The sequence below is a fragment of the Cervus canadensis genome, chromosome 6 (assembly GCF_019320065.1).
Source record: "Cervus canadensis isolate Bull #8, Minnesota chromosome 6, ASM1932006v1, whole genome shotgun sequence".
Lineage (NCBI taxonomy): Eukaryota > Metazoa > Chordata > Mammalia > Artiodactyla > Cervidae > Cervus > Cervus canadensis.
The window spans coordinates 73,794,401-73,821,810 of NC_057391.1; the positions used below are offsets into that span (position 1 = coordinate 73,794,401).

At 35.9% G+C, this 27,410-nt stretch overlaps 1 protein-coding gene across 8 annotated transcripts in view; it reads left to right on the forward strand.

The window, feature by feature from the left end:
• GPHN (gephyrin) overlaps positions 1-27,410 on the forward strand; it is a 524,662-nt gene that overhangs the window by 398,685 nt on the left and 98,567 nt on the right. For all 8 annotated transcript variants that reach the window (XM_043472320.1, XM_043472318.1, XM_043472321.1 and 5 more), the window contains one exon: positions 19,192-19,329. In XM_043472320.1, coding sequence (XP_043328255.1) covers positions 19,192-19,329 — 138 coding nt within the window. The remainder of the gene's footprint in view (positions 1-19,191; positions 19,330-27,410) is intronic.

A 27,410-nucleotide genomic window follows, 5' to 3' on the forward strand; every position in this document is an offset into this window, starting at 1 on the left:
CACAGTTTCTCCTTTGGGTAGAGGGGGAAGAGTAGAGCATGTGTCCTGCAATCTGGGTTTTTTGTGGGGTTGTATGGAGGAGTGGTTTCTATCTACCTGACTCAGAGCACTTGAGCCAGCATACTTGGGATGCCTAAGAATAAAAGAGTAGGTTGGTTTGCCAATGCAACCCCAGAAAACCTGTAGCACTGAAGGTAGACACCAGAAGTAGTAAGAGATTATGGACTTCTGAGAAGGAAACCGGCAAACCTCTGATTGAGAAGTTGTGTACACAGCCACGAGACGCTGCATCACCCCAGAAGGCTTCCAGAGGCCTCCAGAACCTCTAGCCAGGCTGATCAGTGAAAATCTTTCCCTGTACAAAGCCCGTCCATAAAGACTGGGAGGTGTGGCTAGTTTTTCAAATGCATAAACTCAGCCCTGTCCACCAAAAAAATCACAAGGCATATGAAGAAACAGGGAAACACGGCCCAATCAAATGAATAAAACTAATCTCTAGAAACCAACCTCAAAGGCACAGAGATCTGTAAATTTCCTGAGAAGGAATTCAAGGTTTTTTTTTGTGTTTTTTTTTTCTTTTGAAGCTAAGTGGTCTGCATGAGAATACAGATAGACAACTATGCAAAATCAAGAAAACAGTTCATGAACAAAGTGGAAGTATCAACAAAGAGAAACTTAAAAGGAACCAAATAGAAATTCTGGAACTAAAGAATACAATAACTGGATTGAAAATTTCGCTAGATTCTTTCAAGAGCAGATTTAATCAAACAGAAGAACGAACTTGAAAGAAGATCATTTGAAATTATCAAGTCAGAAGAGCAAAAAAGTAAAGACAAGTAAACAAAGCCTAAGGGACTTCTAGGACTACATCAAGCAGACTAATATATGCATCATGGGAGTCTCAGAAGAAGAGTGAGAGAAAGGGACGTAGAGCTTATTTGACAAAATAATGGCTGAAAACTTCCCAAAGCTGAGAAAAGAAATGAACATTGAATTTCAAAGAGCTCAAAATACTCCAACTAGGAATGGGGAAGTTGGGAAATTCACAGATCTGTGGAAGTTACACAAACTCGTGAATATCCATTGAGTCAAAGAAGAAATCACAAGGAAATTGGAAAATATCTTTAGACTAATGAAAATGAAACAAACCACCAAAACTTATGAGATGCAATGAAAGCAGTCATAATAGGGAAGTTTCTTGCAGCAAACCCTACATTAAAAAAGAAGAAAAATCTCAAATCAGTAACCTACCTATACATCAAAGGACTAGAAAAATAACAACAAACTGAACCCTCGCATATATGGTCAAATTATTTTTGACAAAAGTGCCGAAACTATGCAATGGGAAAAAAACAATCTCTTCAACAAATGATAGTGGGAAAACTTGATGCAAAAGAGTAAAGATTGACCTTTATCTTATACCATATACAAAAATTAATTCAAAATGTATCAAAGACTGAAAGGTAAGACCTGAAACTATAAAACTCCTAGAAGAAAACATAGGGGGAAAGCCTCAAGACTGGAATGAGTAATGATTTCCTGGATATATACTAAAGCACTGACAACAAAACAAAAATAGGCAAATGACACTACGTCAGACTTTAAAACTTCTATACAGCAAAGGCCATAATCAGTAGAATGAAAAGGCAACCTATTGGATGGAACAAAATATTTGCCTGCCATGTATCAGATAAGGAGTTAATTTCTAGAATATGGAAAGAATTCTGCAACTGAGTAACAACAATAAAAATTATTTAAAAATGGGTGAAGGACTTGTAGAGACATTTTGCAAAAGAAGATATACAAACGTATGAAAAGATGCTCAACAGCACTAATTATAAGGAAAACGTAAATCAAAACTACACGTATTAGGATGACCATTATCAAAACAACAGAAATAACAGGTGTTGGTGAGGATGGGAGAAATTGGAGCCCTTGTGTACTGCCAGTGGGATTGTAAAATGGTACAGCTACTATGGAAAACTGTAGGAGGTTCCTCAAAAAATTAACATTATAATTACCACATGATTGAACAATCCCACTTCTGAATAACTGAAAACAAAGTCTCAAAGAGATACTTGCACATCCATGTTCAACACAGCATTATTCACAATAGGACATGGAAGCAGGCTAAATGTTCATCAATAGATGGATGAATATATACATACAGTGCAATATTACTGAGCCTTTAAAGACAAGGAAATCTGCCATATGCTACAACATGAATGAACTGTGAGTCATCATGTTAAATGAAATAAGCCAGTCACAAAAAGGCAGATACTACATGATTAGACTTATCCGAGATATCTACAGTAATCAACTAATAGAAACAAAGTACTGTGGTGGGTGCTGGGATTGGAGGAAGGAGGAAATATGAGGGGAACTCATTATTCTTTTCCCACAGAATATCAGTTACACAAGATGAAAATGTTCTAGACATCCGTTTTATAACAATGTGCATACGGTTAACAAGACTATACTGTACACTTATAAATTGTTGAAAATGAAAGTGAAGTCGCTCAGTCATGTCCAACTCTTTGTGACGCCATAGACTGTAGCCTACCAGGCTCCTCAGTCAATGGAATTTTCCAGGCAAGAGTACTGGAGTGGGTTGCCATTTCCTTCTCCAAGGGGTCTTCCCAACCCCGGGATTGAACCCAGGTCTCCCACATTGCAGGCAGACGCTTTACCATCTGAGCCACCAGGGAAGCCCTTATAAATTGTTGAGTGTAAAAGAAAAAAGGAAATGTATATTATTGGATTGACTAGCTGTATACTATTGATGCCTAAATATAAGCCTACCTTCTCTCCCAAACTCCAGACACTCCTTGATGTTGCATACTGAAATCACCTCTTGATGTCCTGCTGGCATCTCACATTTCCCTCATCAGTAACCAAAATTTAGTACCCTTCCATCCAAATTGTTTCTATATTGCTCTCTTAGTTAATGACACTCTTGCCTGCCCTAATAACCCAAGTTGAAAGCTCACCACAGTGTTTACCTTCTCCTTCCCAAAGCACAGTCAGTCGTGCATAGAACTCTCGTTGTGGCCCTTTTATTTTTTTTTTTTTCATTTATTTTTATTAGTTGGAGGCTAATTACTTTACAGTATTGTAGTGGTTTTTGTCATATATTGATATGAATCAGCCATGGATTTACCTGTATTCCCCATCCCGATCCCCCCTCCCACCTCCCTCTCCACCCGCCCTTTTAAATATCCTTTCTCCAGTTCCTGTTGCATTAGCTCTGGCCTTCATTGTCTTTTACCTTCAGGGTTTCGGTAGCATTCTAATTGCTCTGCCTGTCCACTTCTCTTCCTTCCAATCTACCATCAGTGAAGTATTGCAGTTTTGTGTATCACTTCTCTAGAAAGTTGTGAATGGTTCTCCATTTACTGCATTACTAAGCATCTTCAAAATCTGCTCTTAACTGAATTGACAGTTTTATTTCTTAATATTTCATCCTTTCCATCCAACCCCAACCACATTAGGCAGTTTCTCATTCTCTACAAGTTCTTTCTCTCTTTTTTTGTTCATTCTATTTTGAACGTTCCTTCTTTTTTCTTATTGTTTAAAGCTCAAATCAGTTGTTACTTCCTCTGTGAGGTTTTGCAGTTTGTTCCATCAGAATCAGTTAGTCCCTTTTCTGTATTCTCATACATAGTATTTTGTTTTTAAATTAAAGCATAAGTATTTACAGGGTTGGTTTTTATTTGTTTGTTTTTTACTTTTTCCTTAAAACACAGCCTGATTTGTGTGTTCATGAGACCATGGGAAATAGGAATAGGAATCTCATCTTGTTTACCTTAACGTCACTCCCTAATGTTTAATAAAGGGCCTTATATAGAGAGAGTATTCAATTCATTTTTAGTAAATAAAGTTGAGCCAAAGAAAGTTCCCCTAGTGTAATATAGGAGGAAGCACACACCACACTAAATATCTGGAAATTTGATCTTTTCATCTTGACCTACTATCTGTTAAGACATATGACTTTGAGCTAATCTTTTTAACCTCTCTGTGGCAGAATTTGTTTTCTACAAAAAATCTTAATGGGCACTACACCCATGCTTAGAAACTTTAAAATATTGGCCTACATGGTAAAGTTATGTAAATAGTTTTCCATTGCCGTACATGTTAAAGTTCAAACTCCAAAGCCCAGCATTCAGAGGCCTCCACAGTCTGGTTTCAGATGCTATTCTAGTTTCAGCTTCCACTAACAGGAAGCCAAGGAAATAAATACCTTAGTTTTGTACTCTTCTGCTCACCAGCCTCCTGCCAGTACTTTCTGTTGGCTGAGCTCAAGCAGAAGCCTCAAGGACAGAGAGACCCTTGGGCCTATTCAGAAACACTAGCTCCTTGAAGGCATAGAACACAGTGGAGAATAATGCGAGTGACGAGGAGGAACAAATGGGGCTGCTTTATTCCAACTGTCCCCTCTCCCTTTCTGGATTTAAGTCTTTTCATCTCAAGTGATGACTCCCTAAAAAGAATAATAATGCAGGTATTTAACATTTATGGAGAGCTTACTGTTATCCAGGCAGTTTGACGTGCAGATGGAGGAGGAGATAAAGTTTGAGGAGGAAGAAGAAGGTAATGAGGGGAAAAAGAGTCTTGAAGAAGTTATGAGATCATGACTTTCAATTGGCCATATTATTTTTGCAGATGAACCTCCTAATTGCCATGCTAATGGGTTTGGATATTATTGTGAAGGACAGTGAAGGAATTTAAACATGGAAATAGCAAGATCAAGTTTGGAGCTTATGAATTGAGTCAGGGTGAGATCACAACCAGGAATCTGATGAGAGCTTGAATGAAAGTTGGCACAACAGTAATAGAAAAATAAAGCAAGATTTTTTAAATACTAAAGAATCACAATTGACAGGATTAGAAACTGGATGTGGAAGGTAAGGAAGTCAATAATGATTCCCAATTTCTAACTTGGGCAACATATGAATTACAATACCATATGTTGATATAACCTATACCTTATCTTCAGAGTCTTACAAGATAAGCAGTTATTTGCTAGTTGGACTGGAAGGAGAAGGACAGTTGAGTCAGATGTGTGACAGAATCATGCTGTGTACCAGAAATTATTAAGAAGTAGAATAAGGGTATGTGTAAGAGCAAAGAGATGAAGTTGAATAGAAAGAGCAGACCAAGAAAGACCGAGCACATTACTCTAGACAGTCTGAACTTTGTCCCTAGAACAGTAGAAAGTTTTTGATGGTTAAAGGCACAATTAAATCAGATACTATTGAGAAATTTTCCTAGAACCCTAGAATTTGGACCTTGAGTTTGGAAGATATTGACTAGAGTTGACTAAGAAAATAATTATTTCAAAACAAATAGCATTTATTGAATATTTTGAGTGTTGTCTTAAGTGTCAAGAATCTGAAAAATAAAAGTAGGGAAAAATTCACTCTCATCCTATTGTGCATGCATGCATAGCTCAGTTGCTTCAGGCATGTTCGACTGTTTGTGACCCCATGAACTGTAACCGCCCCCCCCCACCCCCCACCCCCGGCTCCTCTGTCAATGGGATTCTCCAGGTAAGAATACTGGAGTAGGTTGCCATGCCTTCCTTCAAGGGATGTTCCTGACCCAGGATCAAACCCGCCTGTCCTATGTCTTCTGCATTGCAGGTGGATTCTTTACCGTTGAGCCACCAGGGAAGCCCCTCTCATTCTATTACTTAAAGATAATTACTACTAACATACATAATTGTTTTATTCCAGCCTATACATTGGATTGTACTTTATTTCTAAGCTATACTCATATTATGATGTATACTTTTTAAATGTACAGCATTCATATCAGCAGAATTAATGGTGAAGTAACCCTACTTTTTAAGCCTATGGAAAGACCTGGATCATATCAAGTGCCCAATAAGTGTAAACTGCTTAGTTTCTATCTAGATATTGTACAAAATACCTTAAAAACGAGATTTGTTTTCACCAATGACACTTGACTCAGTCTTCACATTTTCTTCATTCTCTGATTACCTGTTCTAAGATTTCCTTTCTCAGCCATACAAATTAACATCTACTGCTTGCCTAAAGACCATATTTAACAGTGTTTACCTCTTACAAGATATGAACCAAAATATACTTTTGATTAGTCTGTCGTTGAAATTAACATATAGAATAGGCATTCTGGAAGTTGAAGCTTTTGTGCTTATACCTAATAATGTGAGAAACAGCACCATAGAGGAAAGATTAACTAAGAGAAATGAGACTTTTATGAGCTGATAAAATTTCTCTAATAGCAAAGATAACTTTAACTTCTCATGGTCCTTTTTCTCAGGCCATTATAAAGACTAATTAGTTAATACTTTAAAAGAATCTGAAAGGAACTTGTCAGATTCTACTTTTAAAGATTTAATAGCTTTTGATTTCTAAGGAAAAATTACTTTTTCTCTACCTTTGTCTGGGGAATGTTTAAAACAAGGACCTACTGAAGAAAACAAAATTCTAACTTTGCATTTCAGTACACTAACACAATGAAAACATTCCAAATGGAAGCTGACTAACTGACTCTGTGTTTATTCATTTGTATATGTGTGTGTGTGTGTGTCTACATCTGAAACTGTATCCTGACAGGCTCTTTGGGAAATAAGAGAATTCTTGGTCAGCTCTTTTGACTACTCGAGGTTAAAAAGGGGGTTTCTAGCCACCTCACAAAGGGAGCTGGTCTTTAGAGATGCAAAGTGCACCAAACTAGAAATCATATAGCAAGACAGGGATGAACCATCGGAAATATCAATCAAGCTCTGAGGTTTATGTTCCTGAACCAGAATTAACAGCAAAGCAAAAGGTAATTACCATTAGTGTAAGCAAAGAAAAAGGTCTGATGAAAGATGGGGGCAGAAAAGGGGAAGATTGTGTCTAAAGCTGAAAGCTGCCATAATGGCTATACCCAGAACTCACAATTCTTAATGTATATAAAGCATTAGTGCCACTAGTAAGGGCAGGAACCAGAGATCTTGAATTGAGACCTTTCTTAAGAACCCTCAGTCCTTAAGAAACTTTGTGAAATCCAGACTTATAAAGACAGTCATGAAGAACTCCTGTTGATCATCTAAAGCCGCCTCAACTCAAAACACTTTGCTTCCTTTGTTAGGAATATTGACACTTGATTTCTACATTTAAAGCTCTTTAAAGTAATTTCATCCTTTTTCTAGTGTTACTTTAGCTACTCTCTTTAATCACTATATCTTCTAATACCATTTTCTTCACTTCCGTCTCTACCTTGTTATGGCAGCTCTTTACCTGTTTACTTTTAATTTTGTATATTTACCTTACCTGTATGTGACAAATTTAAAATAAAAGCCAAAGGAAGACAGTTGCTAAGACAGTTCACACCTGATCATGGGAAATGAATTACTTTTCCTCCTTTTGGCCTTATAATTTTTCTATAGGTAACTTCTTGATCTCAGAAATAACTGAGGAAGCTTTACTTACAGTGCTGTTTACAGTGTTCGCATTTTATCTTCTAGCTTGGTAGTACATGCATTAGCTTTTTTCCCATTTCCCTGGTTACTTGACCTTAGCTAAAAGTGATGATTACCGTATTTTTATTCTTCTTTTTCTTTTCCCTACCATAATAACTCGCTACTTTTTAACAAAAAGGTAAAGAGAGGAAAACCCAGTGTTCACTCCATTGCTAACAAATGTTTACTTTACAGCTGTCTTTGTAAAAGGAGTCGTTCTTGTAAGAAGGACATTGAATTAATGACCAGAATAGAGTTTGAAATTGTGTGTAGTATACATCTGTCAGGCGAGGGTATGCTCCTCGGACCTTGCTTTGACCTCCCTCTGTTCTGTTTTCACGGGCTTTTGCCTTCCTTGTCTTTTAGCCACCGCCATTTTGGACTCCTGTTTCCTATTCTAACTACCTACCACATCTCTACAGTCCATCTTCTTTGGCAACCTATATATTCTAGACTGATTGAAATCAAACATTTAGAAACTCATTCACCAAAATTTTCTGTGTGACCATATGTGCACAGTATCATTGGGCCTTGACTTAAAACGTATTTTCCTTTCTCAAAGAGCTGATAATCTAATTAAGAAAGCAGACAGGTATATAAAGAAGTATAATTACTGTAAGATAGGTAATGAATACAATATGCAGGGAAATGCTGAGATACAGTATTTAGAGTGCTTCAGTGCAGGAAAAAATGGAATGGTCATGCACTGCGCCATAAAAGGCGGACCATTAAAAAACTTCTTTAATTTTTTAAACTTTAAAGTAATTTCAAGCTTTAAAAAAGCTGCAAGAAATAGTACAAACAATTCCTGTATATCTTTCATGCAGTTTCCCACAAGTGTTACCATTTTGCCATATTTACTTTGCCATTTCTCTCTACATATTAATATACATATTTTCCTGAACTGCTTATGAGTAAATTGCATACATGATGCCCCTTAATGCTTCAAATGTATATGTCCTTTTTTAAAAATGGAAGAAAATTTTAAAAAAGAAAATAATATTCTTAAGCACAGTATAATTATCAAAATCAGGAAATGAACCTTGCCATAATACTATTATGTAATCTTATTCAAATTACACTTTGCCAGTTTTTCTAATAATGTTCTTTGTAGCCAAAGGGAAAAAAACATTCTCTTCTTCTGATCTGGGATCCAATCCAGAATCATGCATTACTTTTAGCTATCATGTGTCTTTTAGGCTATTTTATCTGGAACAGTTCCTCAGTTTTTCTTTGTCTTTCATGACCTTGACATTTTTAGAGTATGGGAGAGTTATTTTGTAGTGTTCCTCAAATTTAGGCTTTTCTGATGTTTCCTGATAGTTTGGTTCAGGTTATACATTTCTGATAGTAGTACCTCATATGTGACTCCATGTCCTTCTTAGTACATCCTTAGGGATTTCATGAGGTCATTACTGGTGATTTTAACTTTGATCATTTGGTTAAGGTAATATCTGCCAGATTTCTCCACTATAAAATCACTGTTGTGATTAATAAGAATCTTGTGGGGAGATATGTTGAGACTATATATTGTTTTTCTTGAGGTTTTCATCTTCTAGTCTTAGTATCCATTGATGATTTTTACACCAGTTATTACTATGAACCAATTATCGTACTGTGCTGTGTCACTCAGTTGTGTCCGATTCTTTGCAACCCCATGGACTGTAGCCCGCCAGGCTGCTCTGTCCATGGGGATTCTCCAGGCAAGAACACTAGAGTGGGCTGCCATGCCCTCCTCCAGGGGATCTTCCTAACCCAGGGATTGAACCCAGGTCTCCCACATTGGAGGCGGATCCGTTACCATCTGGGCCACCAGGGAAGCCCAAACCAATTATTACTATTGAGCCAATTACTACTATTGAGCCAATTACTACTATGATAGTTGCCAAATGGTGACTTTCTAATTCTTTCTCTTCATTTATCAGTTGTCATTGTGCTGTAGTGAAGAATTTTATTTAATCATTACTTTATACTGTTATATACTCATGGATTTTAATTTTTTATGGATCGTTGTATTAAATAGATTATATTATCTGTTACTATCCTAATTTATTTTGATGCTTAAGTTGTCCCAGGTTTGCCTAATGGGAACCTTTTCAAATTGACTCTAAGATCCTTTGATATATGTTCTCATCACTATTTGAATATTTGCTTACCAGAGAAAGCTGTGAAAGAAGAATAATTTCCCACAAAAACAAAAAGATGAGAGAAAACTTACTCTGTGCAGAGAAAACATACAAGAGCAGGAAAATATTAAATAGTGCAGTGTATTCCAATATCTACAATATTATTAATTTTCTGAATGATGGAGTAATGTGTGATGAGACTGAAAAGGAAGCAAGAAAGGTTTTGTATACTATTCTAAAGAATTTGAATTTTATCCTGGCTATGATAGTGAACCATTGATAAAAATTTTAGAGTAAACATTTTGTGACAACAATGCCTTGTTTTGTATCTTGAGACCCATAAATTCCAGGGGTACTTTCTTTTAATATTTCTTACACAAATTAACACAATCCTTTCCCTAATGATTTTTAGGTTTTATCAGAAATATTGAGTTGGCTAAAAAGTTCCAATGGGTTTTCATAACAGCGGTCAGAAAAACTTGAATGAACTTTTTGACCAACCCAATATTCTGAGACTCATTATCTTAAGTAAATAGGTAGAAAAAGAGTATTAAACTGAAAGCAATATAAGAAATTTTTCAGATACACAGAGTTCCCTGAAGACCTGAGCCTGCAAACACTACCATTGCCAGTGTTTCCCTAGAGGTTTGGGCCTGATTCCTCTTAATTTGAGATTTATATAAAAGACTAAATGCTTTGTATATCTGAGCCACACATATTTTGAATTACCAAATGCCCTAGTTATTTAACCAGAATAAATTACTATCATCTTTGCTTTTTAAGCTTCCTAGGAAAGTTATTCGTTATCTTAGGTGGTTTGTGTTCAGAAAGAACCAGGAAATAGAAATACAAGAAATTGAAGCTACAGATACCATGGGAAACAGAGGCAGTCGTACTAATAGGGCAGACCAGGTCTCTCCCTTGAGATTTTCTGTATCTAAAGAATGAATAATGATTTATACTTTGGGTAGTTTGGGAACTCTTTTACTGATTGTTTTGAAAAGTAAAGTTTCCTCTTGAGGTTTTGAATTTAATCAAGAACTTGCATGAACATCTTGTTTCTATTATATTCTGTTCTGTTACCTGAAAGCATCTTCTCTTCATTTACTTCTAATTTTAAAAAATGGATTTTCAAACCTAGATGAAACATTGTATTTTAAGAATTGGCAGATTAAAAAGGATGCATTTGAAATGGGAAAAAGTCATTCCATTGGTATAAACAGTTTCATTTAATATGGCTATGCCATAAGAAAAATGTTACTGCTGTATAACAAAGACCTTAGTTTACTCAATAGAAAGGAATCTGTTTGTACTTTTTTGTCCCTTTAAAGGCTTTGTACAACATAAACATTGCCGTTAGTATTTAAACATGTCGTTGATGATGGCAATCCTGAGTGGACATCATATATTGTCTTTTTAGTGATTATAAATGCTGCATGCGAGATAGAAAAATCTCAGTAATATTTTAAGTACTTTATCTGTAGATTCTGAACTCACATATAATCATCCCCAATTCCGAACCTATACATGAGAAAAATATAAATGAGACAAGTTAAGTTTTACTAATGGAAGCCTAAACTTATTAGAGAAACCTCTAGATCATCAATCTGTGCTAGAATTGCTTTAATCCCGCAAATCTACTTCAGCCATCAGTGTAGGTGTTATAATAATTCAGCCTGTTACTCTTTGCTTAGTTTGGACATCTACGAGTAGGGAAGATGTCTAGACTTCCTTTTCCCATCACCACCCCTACTCCCATATAAGGATCCCGTATGCTAAACTACCTCGTAGTTTATTTTCTGTCAGAGTAGCTAGTCTGCCTACATCATTACCATACATCACCAGAAAATTTTACTATTATAAGTTTAAATAAATATTTCTCTGAATAAGTTTAAATAAATATTTCTTTGAATGGTATAATCTTCTCAGGACACATTTTCACATTTGTTAGTTTTGTTTCATTTTATAGTTTACATAAATTGAATGGAGTCTAGTACCTTTACACATATTCTTTGTGACTATTAGTATTCATTTGTAAGGTAGCCATCATTCATTATGGCTGTGAAATAGCTTTTGTTTTATAGGAAAAGTTCTATCCAAATTTTGGATATCTTCTCTGTCCAAAACCCAAACTTTCTTTTGTTATAACCTTCTTACTTTTTAACAATTGTTCTTTCCTTCATTTCCTACTTCTAGGTAAATGAATTTTATGGACCACTCAATGAAAACTGCCTGCTAGGCTGTATTAACTCATCTGCTGTAAGAGACAGACAAAAGTGCATACTGTTTTTCCCAATTTTTTTCTCTTCTATCAGATTTCTATTTGAGCTCAGAATCAAGAAGAGGGATAATGTTTGGAGTAGAACATTTTTTGATCCTTTTTCCTGTCTGACTGAGTTCTGCAGTGGTCCTGGACAGGTAGAAGTGCTTTGAGGTTGTAATTTGCAAAATAAGAGAAGTCAGAGGTAACTATTCTTAAATTTTGTGAAGCTTTCAATTTAAAGCTTCTTATAAATCACTGGTATCAACATCAGAAAATAGTTGAAATTATGTTTTTTAATGGAAACCAAAAAAAGAAACATGTATTTATTTACCAGCTTTATTTTGGAAATGTATGCCTTCTAATAAATGAGCTTCCCCATGCCAGCCCATGAGAGGCCTTCATGTGAGCTCCTGAGCTAACTGGTGATGCTGTGCCTCCTCAGCCTGTACCCGCAGCTGCCAGTTCCTCTGTGTGTGTCCCTGGGGCTGACCCTCGAGCATGGTTTGTCCACTTTTGATCTGAAAATGAGAATACTGAATCACCTAGATCGATAGTTTTCAAACTTATTTTAGCTACAGTTTTTTGCTAAATGGAATCTTACATAACACATAGACTTCCTGCACGTGGTGAGGGATACAACAGAACTGAGTATGTTAATGTTATTTAGTAATTCCATTTACGTAAAAAGAGCAGCTATTTAGAGAAATTCAAATCAAAACTACAATGAGGTCTCACCTCACACCAGGCAGAATGGCCATTATAAAAAAGTCTACAAATAACACTGGAGAGGGTGTGGAGAAAAAGGAACCCTCCTACACTGTTCACAGGAATGTAAATGGTGCAGCCACTGCGGAGAACAGTATGGAGGTTACTTTAAAAACTAAAAATGAAAGTTACCATATGATCCTGCATTCCCACTGCTGGCCATATAGCTGGACAAAACTCTTAGTTCAAAAAGATAACATGCATCCCAATGTTCATTGCAGCACTATTTACAATAGCCAAGACATGAAAGCAATCTAAATGTCCATCTCAGAGAAATGGATAAAGATGGTGTGTGTGTGTGTGTGTGTGTGTGTGTATAAAATAATCAAATACTACTCTGCCATAAAAAAGAATGAAATCCCATTTGCAGCAACATGTATGGACCTAAAGATGATTATACTAAGTGAAGTAATCCAGAAAAAACAAATATCTCATGATATCACTTATTTCTGGAGTCTAATGCAAATGAACTTTGTATAAATATTAATACAAATGAACTTATTTACAAAACAGAAATAGATTCACAGTCGTAGAAAACAAATTTATGGTTACCAAAAGAAATAGTTGAGGCGGAACTAAATTGGAAGTTTGGGACTAACATATACATACTACTATATATAAAATAGGTAGTTTTTACAAGGATCTGCTGTATAACATAGGGAGCTATACTCAATATCTTGTAATAACCTGTAATGGGAAAGAACCTTTAAAAAATATATATACACACACACACACACACACACACACACATATATATATTCTTTGCTGTACACTTGAAACTAACAAAACATTGTAAATTAACCACACTTCAATTTTAAAAAACACAGCTCTTATTTACTTCATTAATTTTATTTTTTGTATGTAGATGGTATGTATGTATGTATGTAGATGGTAAGCCACAAATACTATTTTTCTCATATTTACACAACCAAGTTAGCCCTTCTTTACTGGTGAAGTAGCTGATTATTTCCACTGTGTGATCTTGGGTGGGTCTTGAGTGGGAAGAAGCCTCTCGGCACATTGAAGTTGATCAGTAAACACTTGCTGCGGACACATGCACACACTTGCTAATGTGCCAGAGAATTCAAGTACCTCTCCTTTGAGACTTTTTTTTTCAGTTATTTTATCCAGAAGTCTGCTGTGATGACACGCAAACAGTTTAGTGAGGGGCGAGTGTTAACTCATAAGCATCAAAGTTTGGATTATATATCTAGTGACACAATCATTTTGTGAAAGAGAATTGACAAATACAGAAGGGCTTAGAGAAGCAAAGGGCAGAAAAGGAAGCAACACTTTGTTTCTCCCTTCCCAACTTTAGACTTTGTTTGAGGATGTGTTATTCATTCATGAAAAGTGTTAGATGCTCAGTCATGTCCAACTCTTTGCAGCCCCACAGACTGTAGCCCACCAGGCTCCTCTGTCCATGGAATTATCTAAGCAAGAATACTGGAGTAGGTAACCATTTCCTTCTCCAGGGGATCTTCCCAACCCAGGGATTGAACCGGGGTCTTGTGCACTGCAGACAGATTCTTTACTGTCTGAGCCACTAGGGAAGCCCCATTCATTCATATCTCAAGTATTTATTCAATATCTACTGTAAGGAAAGCATAACTCTAAAAGTGGCAAAAGATGCACAGATTAATGAGATGCAGGTTCTGCCTCCAGGGAATTTATGATAGGCTAACATAGACAAGTGGGCCTTACAAAGCATCACTACGAACAAAGCTAGTGGAGGTGATGGAATTCCAGTTGAGCTATTTCACATCCTGAAAGATGATGCTGTGAAAGTGATGCACTCAATATGCCAGCAAATTTGGAAAACTCAGCAGTGGCCACAGGACTAGAAAAGGTCAGTTTTCATTCCAATCCCAAAGAAAGGCAATCCCAAAGGATGCTCAAACTACCGCACAATTGACCTCATCTCACACGCTAGTAAAGTAATGCTCAAAATTCTCCAAGCCAGGCTTCAGCAATACGCAAACCGTGAACTTCCAGATGTTCAAGCTGGATTTAGAAAAGGCAGAGGAACCAGAGATCAAATTGCCAACATCCGCTGGATCATTGAAAAAGCAAGAGAGTTCCAGAAAAACATCTATTTCTGCTTTATTGACTATGCCAAAGCCTTTGACTGTGTGGATCACAATAAACTGTGGAAAATTCTGAAAGAGATGGGCATACCAGACAACCTGACCTGCCTCTTGAGAAACCTGTATTCAGGTCAAGAAGCAACAGTTAGAACTGGACATGGACCAACAGACTGGTTCCAAATAGGAAAAGGAGTACATCAAGGCTGTATATTGTCACCCTGCTTATTTAACTTATATGCAGAGTACATCATGAGAAACGCTGGGCTGGAAGAAGCACAAGCTGGAATCAAGATTTCCGGGAGAAATATCAATAACCTCAGATATACAGATGACACCACCCTTATGGCAGAAAGTGAAGAGGAACTACAAAGCCTCTTGATGAAAGTGAAAGAGGAGAGTGAAAAAGCTGGCTTAAAGCTTAACATTCAGAAAACTAAGATCATGACATCTGGTCCCGTCACTTCATGGCAAATAGATGGGGAAACAGTGGAAACAGTGGCAGACTTTATTTTCTTGGACTCCAAAATCACTGCAGATGGTGATTGCAGCCATGAAATTAAAAGACCCTTACTCCTTGAAAGGAAAGTCATGACCAACCTAGATAGCATATTAAAATGCAGAGACATTACTTTGTCAACAAAGGTCCGTCTGGTCAAGGCTATGGTTTTTCCAGTGGTCGTGTATGGATGTGACAATTGGACTGTGAGGAAAGCTGAGCACCGAAGAATTGATGCTTTTGACCTGTGGTGTTGGAGAAGACTCTTGAGAGTCCCTTGGACTGCAAGGAGATGCAACCAGTCCATCCTAAAGGAGATCAGTCCTGGGTGTTCATTGGAAGGACTGATGCTAAAGCTGAAACTCTAATACTTTGGTCACCTCATGCAAAGAGTTTACTCACTGGAAAAGACCCTGATGCTGGGAAGGATTGAGGGCAGGAGGAGAAGGGGGCGACAGAGGATGAGATGGCTGGATGGCATCACCGACTCGATGGGCATGAGTTTGAGTAAAGTCTGGGAGTTGGTGATGGACAGGGAGGCCTGGCGTGCTGCGATTCATGGGGTCGCAAAGAGTCAGACACGACTGGACGACTGAACTGAGCTGAACTGAACATAATCAGGGCAAATACTTAAATGTCTATACCATAAGATGGAAAATGGTACATGCCATAAGAAAAATAAAAGCAAGTACAAAATTATTATAAAGACAGGAAATATTTTTCCATCTCCAATGGAAATTGGTATGCAGTTTTCAATTAAAAAAAAAATACCAACCTCTAGAGAACAATCAGGTGGTTTTATATCCTCCTGTCTTTATTTTTTATTTACTTATACACCTTTCCTTTCTGCTGAGCTGAAACATTCTTCATCGCAGGTTGTATCTTAGTCTGTGTAGACTGACTACATAACTCTGCCTGGCTCATAAAATACACTCAATAAATATTTGTTGAATGGATGTGTGTATCACTGATAATCAAACTTGGTTTCTAATAAGAAAAATTCGATTACAAAGCACATTCAACAAATAACCTCTGTACAGTTAAAAAGTCTTAATTTTCCCCTCAGAACCAAACTTTGAAAAAAAAAACCTCTGATAAGATTATACATGATTTTCACCATAAAGAGAGTAAAGAATATCTTAGAAAAGACCAGATCTGAGATTTATAAATCTGAATAAAGTGCAGAAGCATCTATCATGCTTTTCAATTATACTGGTTGTGACAATATGTATTGATGCTATTTAATGACAAAACAAGGACTTCAGTGAAAGTTGTGAATAAATATACAGTTCAATTGTAGGTAAATGATTAATCACACAAAATCCTTCTCTAAGTGTTCACCTTGAAGTAGAAATTTTTTTCATGTTTAGCACTAAATAATCTCTAAGGTCCTTAAGGTTTAAAAATTTTGTAATTTCATGATTGCCCATGGATGAGAAATAAGTATATTGTATGTCTTTTCTTTGACTACTTATGACAATGTCATTTGTCTTAGAATGAAAAGTATGGGACAGTCCCTGTAAGTTCAATGAATATATCTGAGGTAGCCTCTGGAGGTGGGATGGGAGGACTAAATTAAATAAATTACAGTGACCAGGAACTTACAGACTTCTGAGGGATATATACAGTCATTGTTGTTCAGTCACTCAGTCACATCCGACTCTTTGTGACCCCATGAACTGCAGCATACCAGCCTTCCCTCTCCTTCACTATGTCCCAGAATTTGCTCAAACTCATGGCCATTGAGTCTGTGATGCCATCCAACTGTCTCATCCTCTGTTGCGCCTTAAGAAATAGGAGCTTATTTGTCTCACATGTCAAAAGTCTGGAGGCAGGCAGTCCAGGGTTTGTACAGTAGCTCAACACTGTCATCAGGGATTCTGACTCTGTTCCTTTCCTTGTTTCCCATACTTACTCTATGGGTTTCCAGTTTCATAGTTGAAAATGACTGGGGCACCTCCCAATAGCTAGTTATGTTCTCCTCTTAAAGTTTTACCTCTTTATCTTTTTATTTGTAGTAGGAAGCCTGCCCCCAGGGACTACTTCCTACATCTTGCTGGCCAGAACTTAGGTGGCCATAAACATATTATATGGCCAGTCTTAGGTGAAAGGCAGCTGCAGAAGAAGTGAATTGTGGATATTAGTTAGGATAGCCAAGCAACAGTGTTTGCAGTTACTCCTTTTATGTTAACCCTTTGAGCTATAGACTTAAGATTTCAAAGAAAAGGCCAGGTATACTTATGCATGAAGAGATTGTACTCTAAGAAGTCCCTTTCTGTCATTAAATGATACATCCATTAATTAAAAAACTATTGTCTAGTATGTACCAGATACTGTTCCAGGTATTGAGGATAACAACACTGACTAAAAAAGATAAAGTTGCTGCCGTCATGAAGCTTACCTTAGAAGGTTATAAATGTATAAGTATATAGATATGAATATCCATATATGTGTGTATATGTTTTTTCACAAAGAAAAGTAAGTAAGGAGAATAAAGAATGATAGTATATAATATTCTTTATAGGATGTTTAGCAAAGGCCTCTGGTGAAGTGATATTTTAGCAACTACCTGAAAGAAATGAGGGGTGAATGGAACCATAATATCTGGGGAAGAATGTCCAAGTAGAGGAAACGGCAAGTATGCAGACCCTAAAGAGAAACATATTTGGCTTTCTCAGGCGAGGAATCAGTATGACTACAGCACCCTGACAAGGGTGAAGTGATAAGACAACAGTGTAGATTATATGTTGGGCTTTGTAGACCATAGCAAAGACTTTACTCTGAGTGAATTGTAAAGTCATTGGAGGGTTGTGAGCAGAGACGAATACAATTCATCTTACAGTTTAAAAGGACTATCTAACTACTGTGTGAAGAATAAATTTTATAATGGGACAAGGATAGTAGCAGGGAGACCAGTTAGGACCCTATTCAGTTTCCCAGGAAATAAATGATGGTCCCAACTATTGTAGTAATTATAGAGATGATGAGTAATGATGGGATTTAGAGACATTTTAATGGTAGTTTAGATATGGTTCTGATAATAATAGAAAAATCAATGGTGTCATCAAGGTTTTGGATTAATAACTTAATGAATGGAGTTTCTATTTACCAAGATGGGAATTGCAAGAGAATAAGACATCATGTAGGTAGGTTAGGAGGATGGGGAATCAAATGTTTGATTTTGAACATGCTAGGTTTGAGTTGCCTGTTGCACACTCAAGTGCATGTTTGATGATTTATACATTTGTAGATATATATTCTTATCCACCAACTATTTGGATGACATATAAACCTGGAGGTGAAGGTAGAGGTTGGGATTGAAGATAAAAAATTAGGAGTTTTAGTATATGGGTAATATTAATGCCATGACACTAGATAGGGTTACATTGGGAGTATATAACTAAATAATAATATTTTTCTATGACTTTTTTTAGAAGAAAGAGAATTTCCTATGAAATTCTAAATAAATTTAAACTTGTATATTTCTTTTCACTAACTGGCTCATTGAGTATTAAAAGTTCAGTATAGTAACTAAGGACATGGACTCTAAAGCATGGCTACCTAGGTTTGAATCCTAGCTCTTTGTTTTCTATCTTTGCAATTTAGGCCAAGATATGTAAACTTCACTTTCCTCATCTGTAAATAAGGATAATAATGATACCTCCCTTTAGGTTGTTGTGAAGCTTAATTAGAATAGTGCCATGACACATAGTAAGCACTGAGAAAAAATTAGCCAGTATCATCATTAAACTTCACCAGCTTTTGCTACATGATATAAAATTACTAACAATTTAATGTTCTGCCAAAGCAGGCTATATTTGCGGAGCAATAGAAAAATTTTCCCCCTTAATCTTCATTTCTGGACATATGAAATGGAGACTGAGAATTGCTGTTGTTTATAAGCCATTCCCACTTTTTAATCAGGTTTCAGCATCATATTCTTAGTTGCTTATCTTCCTGTTTAGGTCACAGTGCTGTCGATATCACCAAGGTGGCTAGAAGACACCGCATGTCTCCTTTTCCTCTGACATCTATGGACAAAGCCTTTATCACAGTCCTGGAGATGACTCCGGTGCTTGGGACAGAAATCATCAACTACCGAGGTACTGTTATATTTGCCCATTGCCTTTTCTTTTCATCCTTTTCCAAACAAGATTACTCTAACACTAATACACAGTTTCCCTGAAAAAGAAATGTTATTAACCATGATCACAGTTATTACCATCTTTCTTTTCACTTCTTATTTCTACTCAACTCTAGGATCAATCTTAACAGTATACAGAGTAAATTACTCATAAATCTTCCTTTACTTTAAAAAAAAGGAAAAATTCAACTGTGTTTCTCCTATTCATCAAAATATCAATACTCTCAAGAGAGGGCTGTCAGCACTGAGTGAGGAGAATAGTTGACTGTGGTCTGCCTTATGTCCTTTCTGATAGAAGTGAGAGATAACTAATGTGTCTGGTAATTATTTTCATTTATGAAAATCATGTTTTTAAATGTAAATACTACATTAATTAATTAATCTGTGGATCACTGAGCAGCCAGTCTGGTCTCAGTTTTTCTGCTTCATCTATCCTCTCATTTTCTGCTCTTAGTTTAGTAGCACATTGAGACTAGCTTGTGGAAAGATAATGGAAAGGTAGTATTCCCCAGTGTTTCCAGTTTTTAATCAGCTACTTCCCTTTCTAAAAATCCAGTTCAGGTGCAGTCTGAATAAAATGTAGTTTCTAAATTGTTTTTGTTGTACAAATAAAAACAACGCAGAAGTATTGATTTTACAAATAAAGGACTTTATTCATAGATCGTAAAATATTCAAATTTCAATGATATTAGAGAACATCTATACAAACACCCTAATTTTTCTACAAGAAAACTCGAAACAGCAGAAAAGGAATGGAATTAAGACTCAAGACTTAATGTTCTTGGGAATTCCCTGGCAGTTCAGTGGCTAGTACTCGGCACTTTCACTGAGGTGACCCAGGTTCAGTCCCTGTCAGGGAGCTAAGATCTTGCAAGTTGTGTGGTGCAGCCAAAAGAGAAAAAAGAAAAAAACTCAATGTTCTTCTTTTTCTACATGATAATGCTCTTCTGCCAATATTAAAATATAGAAAATAACAGTAGATAAAATTATGTTAAAAGGCCTAAAGCTAGTGAAACGTTAAATACCAAATGCTAGCCCTTTGGTCTCTGGCCGTACTTAGGCAAAAATTGCTTTAATTTACACCTGTCCTACTTCTTTGACTTACATCCTTTTAGACATGTATGTCATTAGGTTTAAACCTATTCTTTTGTTTCTGTTTTATTCCTCATTAAAGGAAATAAAGATAGTAAAACTAAAGTGGGGAATTAGAAATTAGCTGTGTGATTTCAGAAATCAATTTTAATGAAATGGTTTCTTTCTGTTATTATATGCAGATACTTAGATATTTTTATGTCAGTCAATACTAAGACATCTTCAGAAAATATGAATGTAAAATTAAGTTGGAAAAAATTTAACAGTGCTTTACATTATATAAAAATCAGTTAACCATACCTGGCCTCTTGTAATATCAGGGTAGTTTCTCTTATCATCAGTCCTTAAAAGACTCTCACTGTGATGCCAGGTCACATTTAGACAGAAATTCCAGGACTTTTAAGGAAAAAAACAGAACTGGAAATGGCCGTTTCTATTTCTCCTCTAGGGAAAAAATAATACTGTCAGACGGATTCTCTTTTCCTGTCATTGTTTGTTTCCCCCTCATTTGTTCATCAAATCAGTTGTCACTCATAAGTAAGCAAACTCTTCATGCATGGTTAACTCCTGTCAAGTGTTTCCACCCATGATGGTGAGAAATAATAGTTAGGTTTGCATTCAACCTTTGAGCTGGATCAAGCTTGGTTTTTAATGCAAAAGAGCATTATAATTAATCCTCCTAGGCACTTTAGTTAGGTGTTTAGAAAACAATACCATATACAGAAACATAATTTATTCAACAAGTATCTGTTAAAAATCTGCTGAATACTAGGCCGTGTGTTAAATCCAGATACGCGGAGATGAATAAAATAAAACCCTACCCTGTGGTTCTCACTGTGTAGTACAGGAGAGAGACAGATAAACAGGGTGGCCCTTGTCTCCTGTACTGCCTCTTTCATAAGCTTGCCTTCCTATGTCAATTCCTTGAATATGAACTTTCTCTTCAGCTTGTCTCTGGCCCTTTTCAAATCTTACACATTATTTCAGATAACCTCATGTGTACCAGTTGTTTCAAGTACCACCTATTAAGTGATTGCTAAATCTATATCTTTACTCAGACCTTGCCTGAGCTCCAAACTCATACAACAGATGTATACCTGCTGCTACTAAATTTAACATCACTGTTACTAAACTTATTTTCTTTACCACTACAATACTCATTTCCTCTACGTCCTCTTGAATGTATCCTTTATTTGCCATTCTCTCTTCTCTCATTTTAAGTCTGTATTATTAGCTTCCTGGATTATTGTAACAGCCTTTGCTTCCCCAATTAGCATCTTCCCATCCATTTTCCAATTTGATTCCAAAGTAATCTGTTCAAATGGCAAATTTGATATTAACATTCCTTCATATAGCTCTTCAGTGGTATTCCTCACAACTCCAGATTAAATTCAAAACTCCTTGATATAAGGAGTTTTATAAGGCCCTTTGTAATCTAATTTCTTCCTACTTTTTTAGTTCCTTCTCATCAGAACTTGCTTTCCCCTAAACTTGCCATGCTGTTCCTTACCTCTTATTCTCTTATCTCTAAGCCATTGTCTCTACTGTCTTTGCTTAGGACAGTTCTGTCCTATTTCTCTGCTCAGTCACTATGTACTCTTTTTTTCTTTTTTTTGGTCTGACTTTATTGAGGCATAATTAGTAAGTTAAAAGTGTATGTATTTAGGGTATTCAACATGGTGCTTTAATATACATATACGTTGTGAAATAATAACCACAATCAAGCTAATCCATGCATTCATCACCTTATAGTTACCGAGTGTGTGAGTGTGTATGGTAAGAATGCTTAAGATTTACTCTTTGAGCAAATTTCAAGTATATAATTTAGCATTATTAACTATAGTCACCATGCTTTATGTTAGATCCCCAGATCTTATTCATCTTATAATTGAAAGTTTATACCCTTTGGCCAACATCTCCCCATTTTCCCAGTACATGTTTTTTAAGAGTAAATTTTAAGAAGCTCTCCTCCGCCAAAAAAAAAAAAAAAAAAAAGAAGCTCTCCTCCATGAAGGCACTCCTGGTGTCCACGCCTCACTTTCACCAGCTAAGTTTTCTTCCTCCACGTCCACATAGCACTTTGTTCATATGTTTTATAATAGAAATGACTGGCATATTTGATAATTCTCTGTTATAAATGCTCTAATAAACAACATGGGTATAAAAAGTTGAGTGATCTAAATGTGAATCACTATAAATTGAATTGTGAGTCAGATATGGCCTATAATTCTCTTACTGAAGATAAGAGGTTTCTCCCCAGAAAAAGATTAGAAACTCATTCTCACTGTAGCTGTTATCTTTTCCAGGTATGTTTGCATTTTAATGAACAAACCTTCTTAGTTCATTCTGATTTCAGCTGGATGCACCTCTAACTATCCAATTTCATCTATCAATCACTGAATAGGAAAAGTATGCTAATGGGGATTCCAAATATTTTGCCTCTGCAAGTACACTGACACTTACAATTACAGGAGCCTGTAGAGAGATGTGCACATTTCCTAAGAGAGATCCAGAATCAGTGAATCTTTGAGGCCATTTGCCACTGTGAGATCTCTAAAATTACTTATTATATCTCTGTGAAGGTTCAGCAAGAATCCCAGAAAACTAAGAATATATCATGTATGCAGAAGTGCTTGGAAGTGATGCTCTCAAGGTTATATACATAGGGTAAATCTGTGAAGGAATGTTAACAGTATAATATATTGAATGCTTATAATTTTACAAAAAGAAGGTGATTTGGAGATCAAGTAGTCTTTCTTAAAGACAAAGAAATTTAGGACCAAAGAGGTTAATAATGTTCTTAGAAAATTTGTTATGATTAAAAACAGCTAGAACCTATGATTCTTTACTCCTAGTCTGCTGTTCATTCCATTACAGCAGTTCAGTTCAGCTCACTCAGTCAGTCGTGTCCAACTCTTTGCAACCCCATGGACTGCAGCTCACCAAGCCTCCCTGTCTATCACCAACTCCCAGAGTTTACTGAAACTCATGTCCATTGAGTTGGTGATGCCATCTAACCATCTCATCCTCTGTCGTCCCCTTCTCCTCCTGCCTTCAATCTTTGCCAGCATCAGGGTCTTTTCAAATGAGTCAGTTCTTCACATCAGGTGGCCAAAGTATTGGAGATTCAGCTTCAGCATCAGTCCTTCCAATGAATATTCAGGACTGATTTCCTTTAGGATGGATTGATTGGATCTCCTTGCAGTCCAATGGACTCTCAAGAGTCTTCTCCAACACCACAGTTCAAAAGCATCAATTCTTTGGTGCTCAGCTTTCTTTATAGTCCAACTCTCACATCCATACATGACTACTGGAAAAACCATAGCCATGACTAGACAGACCTTTGTTGGCAGAGTAATATCTCTGCTTCTTAATATGCTGTCTAGGTTGGTCATAACTTTTCGTCCAAGGAGTTAAGTGGCTTGTAATTTTTAATTAAAGCAGAGTATGTCTCAAATCAGTATGAAAATTATCCTTCTAAAACAAGAGCCTAGAAGTGCATGTATATGCAAAGTTTACTGTTTATTTTAATGTGTTTTGACTACAGGTGAATTTTCTTCTGTCTCTGGGCTGTCCTTTATTATATCTACTATTTTCAACTCCTGTCTGCAGGCAAAACCTTTAAGGAGCAAGTGCTCTAATAATTAAACATACCTTCCTTTGGTTTCTTGGAAGAGAAATACCAATGGAGATAATATTTGTCACACTACCATTTATGATTCATCTTTGCTTATAAAATACATGACGTGAATACATTATAAATTCATACTTGGTGCAATACTAGCTGCTGTAAAGCAGATTAAAATATTCTAGAATTCCCTGTTATCCCCAGTGTCTTTCAGTTAACAGTGAAAAAACTAAGGTTTGAATAGAAAGGCTTCTGCTTTCTTAGGAGCATTATTTTACAAGCTCTAGGGGTTTTTTTTTTAAGACTTTATAACCAAAGACTTTGGCCTTTCTGACCTGAGTTCTTTGTATTTCCACAGAAGACTTAAGCAGTTCTAGAGATGGAACCTTTAAGTTTTGCTGAACTCAGTTTAAAGCAGTGAAGTATCCTTAGAATACTGACCATGACAGACGTACTTCTCCCTATTTCTGACCTAAAATGAGATATATTTATAATACTTTTTAAAAGAGAAAAATATGTATATGAAAATATGTAATAATATTCATAGAAGAAGGTATGAAATAGGAAGATTAGTCTACCTGTTTGTGACATAGGGATGATTTAGCCAGCATTATAGGTCTGATTTTTTTTCTAAGTGAGTTAATTTTATTTAATTGTATAACTGTAAAAAATAACTTCCCCACACAAGGGGGCTTCGTGAGTGCCTAACCAGTCATATTAATATCTAGTCTACTTCTGCCTGCTGCTCTTCTGAAACCACACACCCAGCGTTTATTCAACAGTAGTACTTCGGCTCCACCTATGGGCAAAGAGAAGAGATGGTTTAAAATCCATAACAGTATTTAAATTTAAGCAAGAGAGACAGCTCCAAGTAATAAAGTATTTTGCAGCACTACTACATACTCTGTAAGTTCCCAAATCAATCATCTGGTGAGACATTGAATGAAATCTGTGGACTGCTTGGAAGAGCTAGCCGTTGCCTGATCCGTGAATCCTACTGATATATATTGATATACTTGCTGGTGTGTATTTACATTTATCCTTCAGTTCTCTTATATTTGCTTCTAACTGGAAGCCCTTACCATTTTCCAATCAATTGCATATTTCTCATCAAATCCTTTCCCTTGCCTTAGGCTTTTGGGGAAAAAAGAAATTTGGGGTAGTACATGTTTTTCTCTTTGCTGCTGCTGCTAAGTCGCTTCAGTCGTGTCCGACTCTGTGTGACCCCGTAGACGGCAGCCCACCAGGCTCCCCTGTCCCTGGGATTTTCCAGGCAAGAACACTGGAGTGGATTGCCATTTCCTTTTCTCTTTGAAGAGACTTAAATGCTGCTGGTAAGTTAACTTGATATCAACTCCAGAAGTAGAACTAATCTAATAGAGACTTAATTTACCTTAAAGATAGAATTCCTTATATTTAGTATGAGTACAAAATAAAAATTGGCCAATTTTCTGTTTTTAGGTTTTTGCTGATAACGTTAAGCATGAAGTTGTTCTTTCTTTCCAGAGGAAATGTTTTATTTTTCTTTCCAAGATATTTCAAAGATCTATAAAGACCAGATGGTATATGTATACTTCAAATATGACTTTTCTTGACTCTTCTAATATAATTATATATGTTAAAATGAGAGAAATATTCTTTTAAAAATCTCTTATTCTTGCCCTTTCAAAAATAACAGCTTTATTGAAATACAATTCATATACCATGTAACTCACCCACATAAATTATATAGTTCAAAGGTTTTTAGTTTATTCACAGATAGATATAGCCATCACCACGTCAGTTTTAGAACATACTATCACTTCAAAAAGAATCTCCACCGTCTTTAGCTATCATCCTCCTCCTAGCCCCCTAGTCCACCATCAAGTCTTAAGTAACCACTAAACTACTTATATCTCTTTAGGTTTACCTATTTTGAACATTTCACATAATGGGATTATATAATATGTGGTCTTTTATTACTGGTGTTTTCTACCTAGCATAATATTTTCAGTTTTTCCATGTTGTAACATGTATAAGTATCTCATTCCTTCCTTAAAAATTATTGTAATAAAAAACAAAATGTATCATCTTAACATCAAGTTAATTAAATTAAATTATCATTGCAATTAAGTGGCATTAAGTACATTCACACTGTTGTGAAACATATCTCCAAAATTTTCTCATACAGGATATCTGAAACTGTTTACCCATTAAACAATTCCCCTTTCCTCCTCATCCCAGCCCCTGGTAACTACCATTTTACTTTTTATTTCTAAGAATTTGACTACTTTAGATATGGTATACAAGTTGAGTCAGCAGTATTTGTCTTTTTATGGCTGGCTTATTTCACTTAGCTTAATGTCCTCAAGGTCTATCCATGTTGTGCCATGTGATAGTATTTAGATATATGCACCACATTGTTAATCCATTCATCTGTTGATGGACATTTGGAACACTTCCCAATTCTTGACTATTATGAATAGCACTACTGTGAACATGGATGTGCCCCTATCTCTTCCAACACCCTTCTTTCGGTTCTTTTGGATATATACTCAGAAGTGAGAATGATAGATTATATGGTACTTCTATTTTTAATTTTCTGAGGAATTTTTTTCTCTTTTCCATACTGGTTGCACTATTCTACAATCCTACCAATACTACATAAGAATTCCAATTTTTCTACATTCTCATCAGCACTTGATTTTTTGATAGTAACCAATTAATGGGTGTGAGGTGATATCTCATTGTAGTTTTGATTTGCATTTTTCTGATAATTAGTGGTGTTGAGCATCTTTTCATATGCTTTTTAGCAGTTCATACATCATCTTTGGAGAAATATCTATTCAAATCCTTTCCCAGTTTTAAAATTTTTTAATTTTAGTAAATATGCAATTTTCTGTTAGTCTCAAGTGCACAGCACAGTGATTCTTTTTTTTTTTTTTTAGCACAGTGATTCTTTATACATATACATATATATTCAGATATATGTGTGTGTGTTCATCTTTAGATTCTTTTCGATTATAGCTAATTGCAAGATATTGAGTAGAGTTTTCTGAGCTGTATAGTAACTCTTTGTTGATTACCTATTTTATATATAGTATATATATATTATATATATTTATGTAATATATAAATTATATATAATTATATAAATTATATTTTATATAATATATATTATATTATAGTATATATATATAATTAGTATATATAGTGTATATATATTAATCTCAAACTCCTAATTTATCTCTTCCCCCGACCAGCTATCCTCTTTGGTAACCATATATTTGTTTTCTATGTCTTTGAGTCTATTTCTGTTTTGTAAATAAGTTCATTTGTAT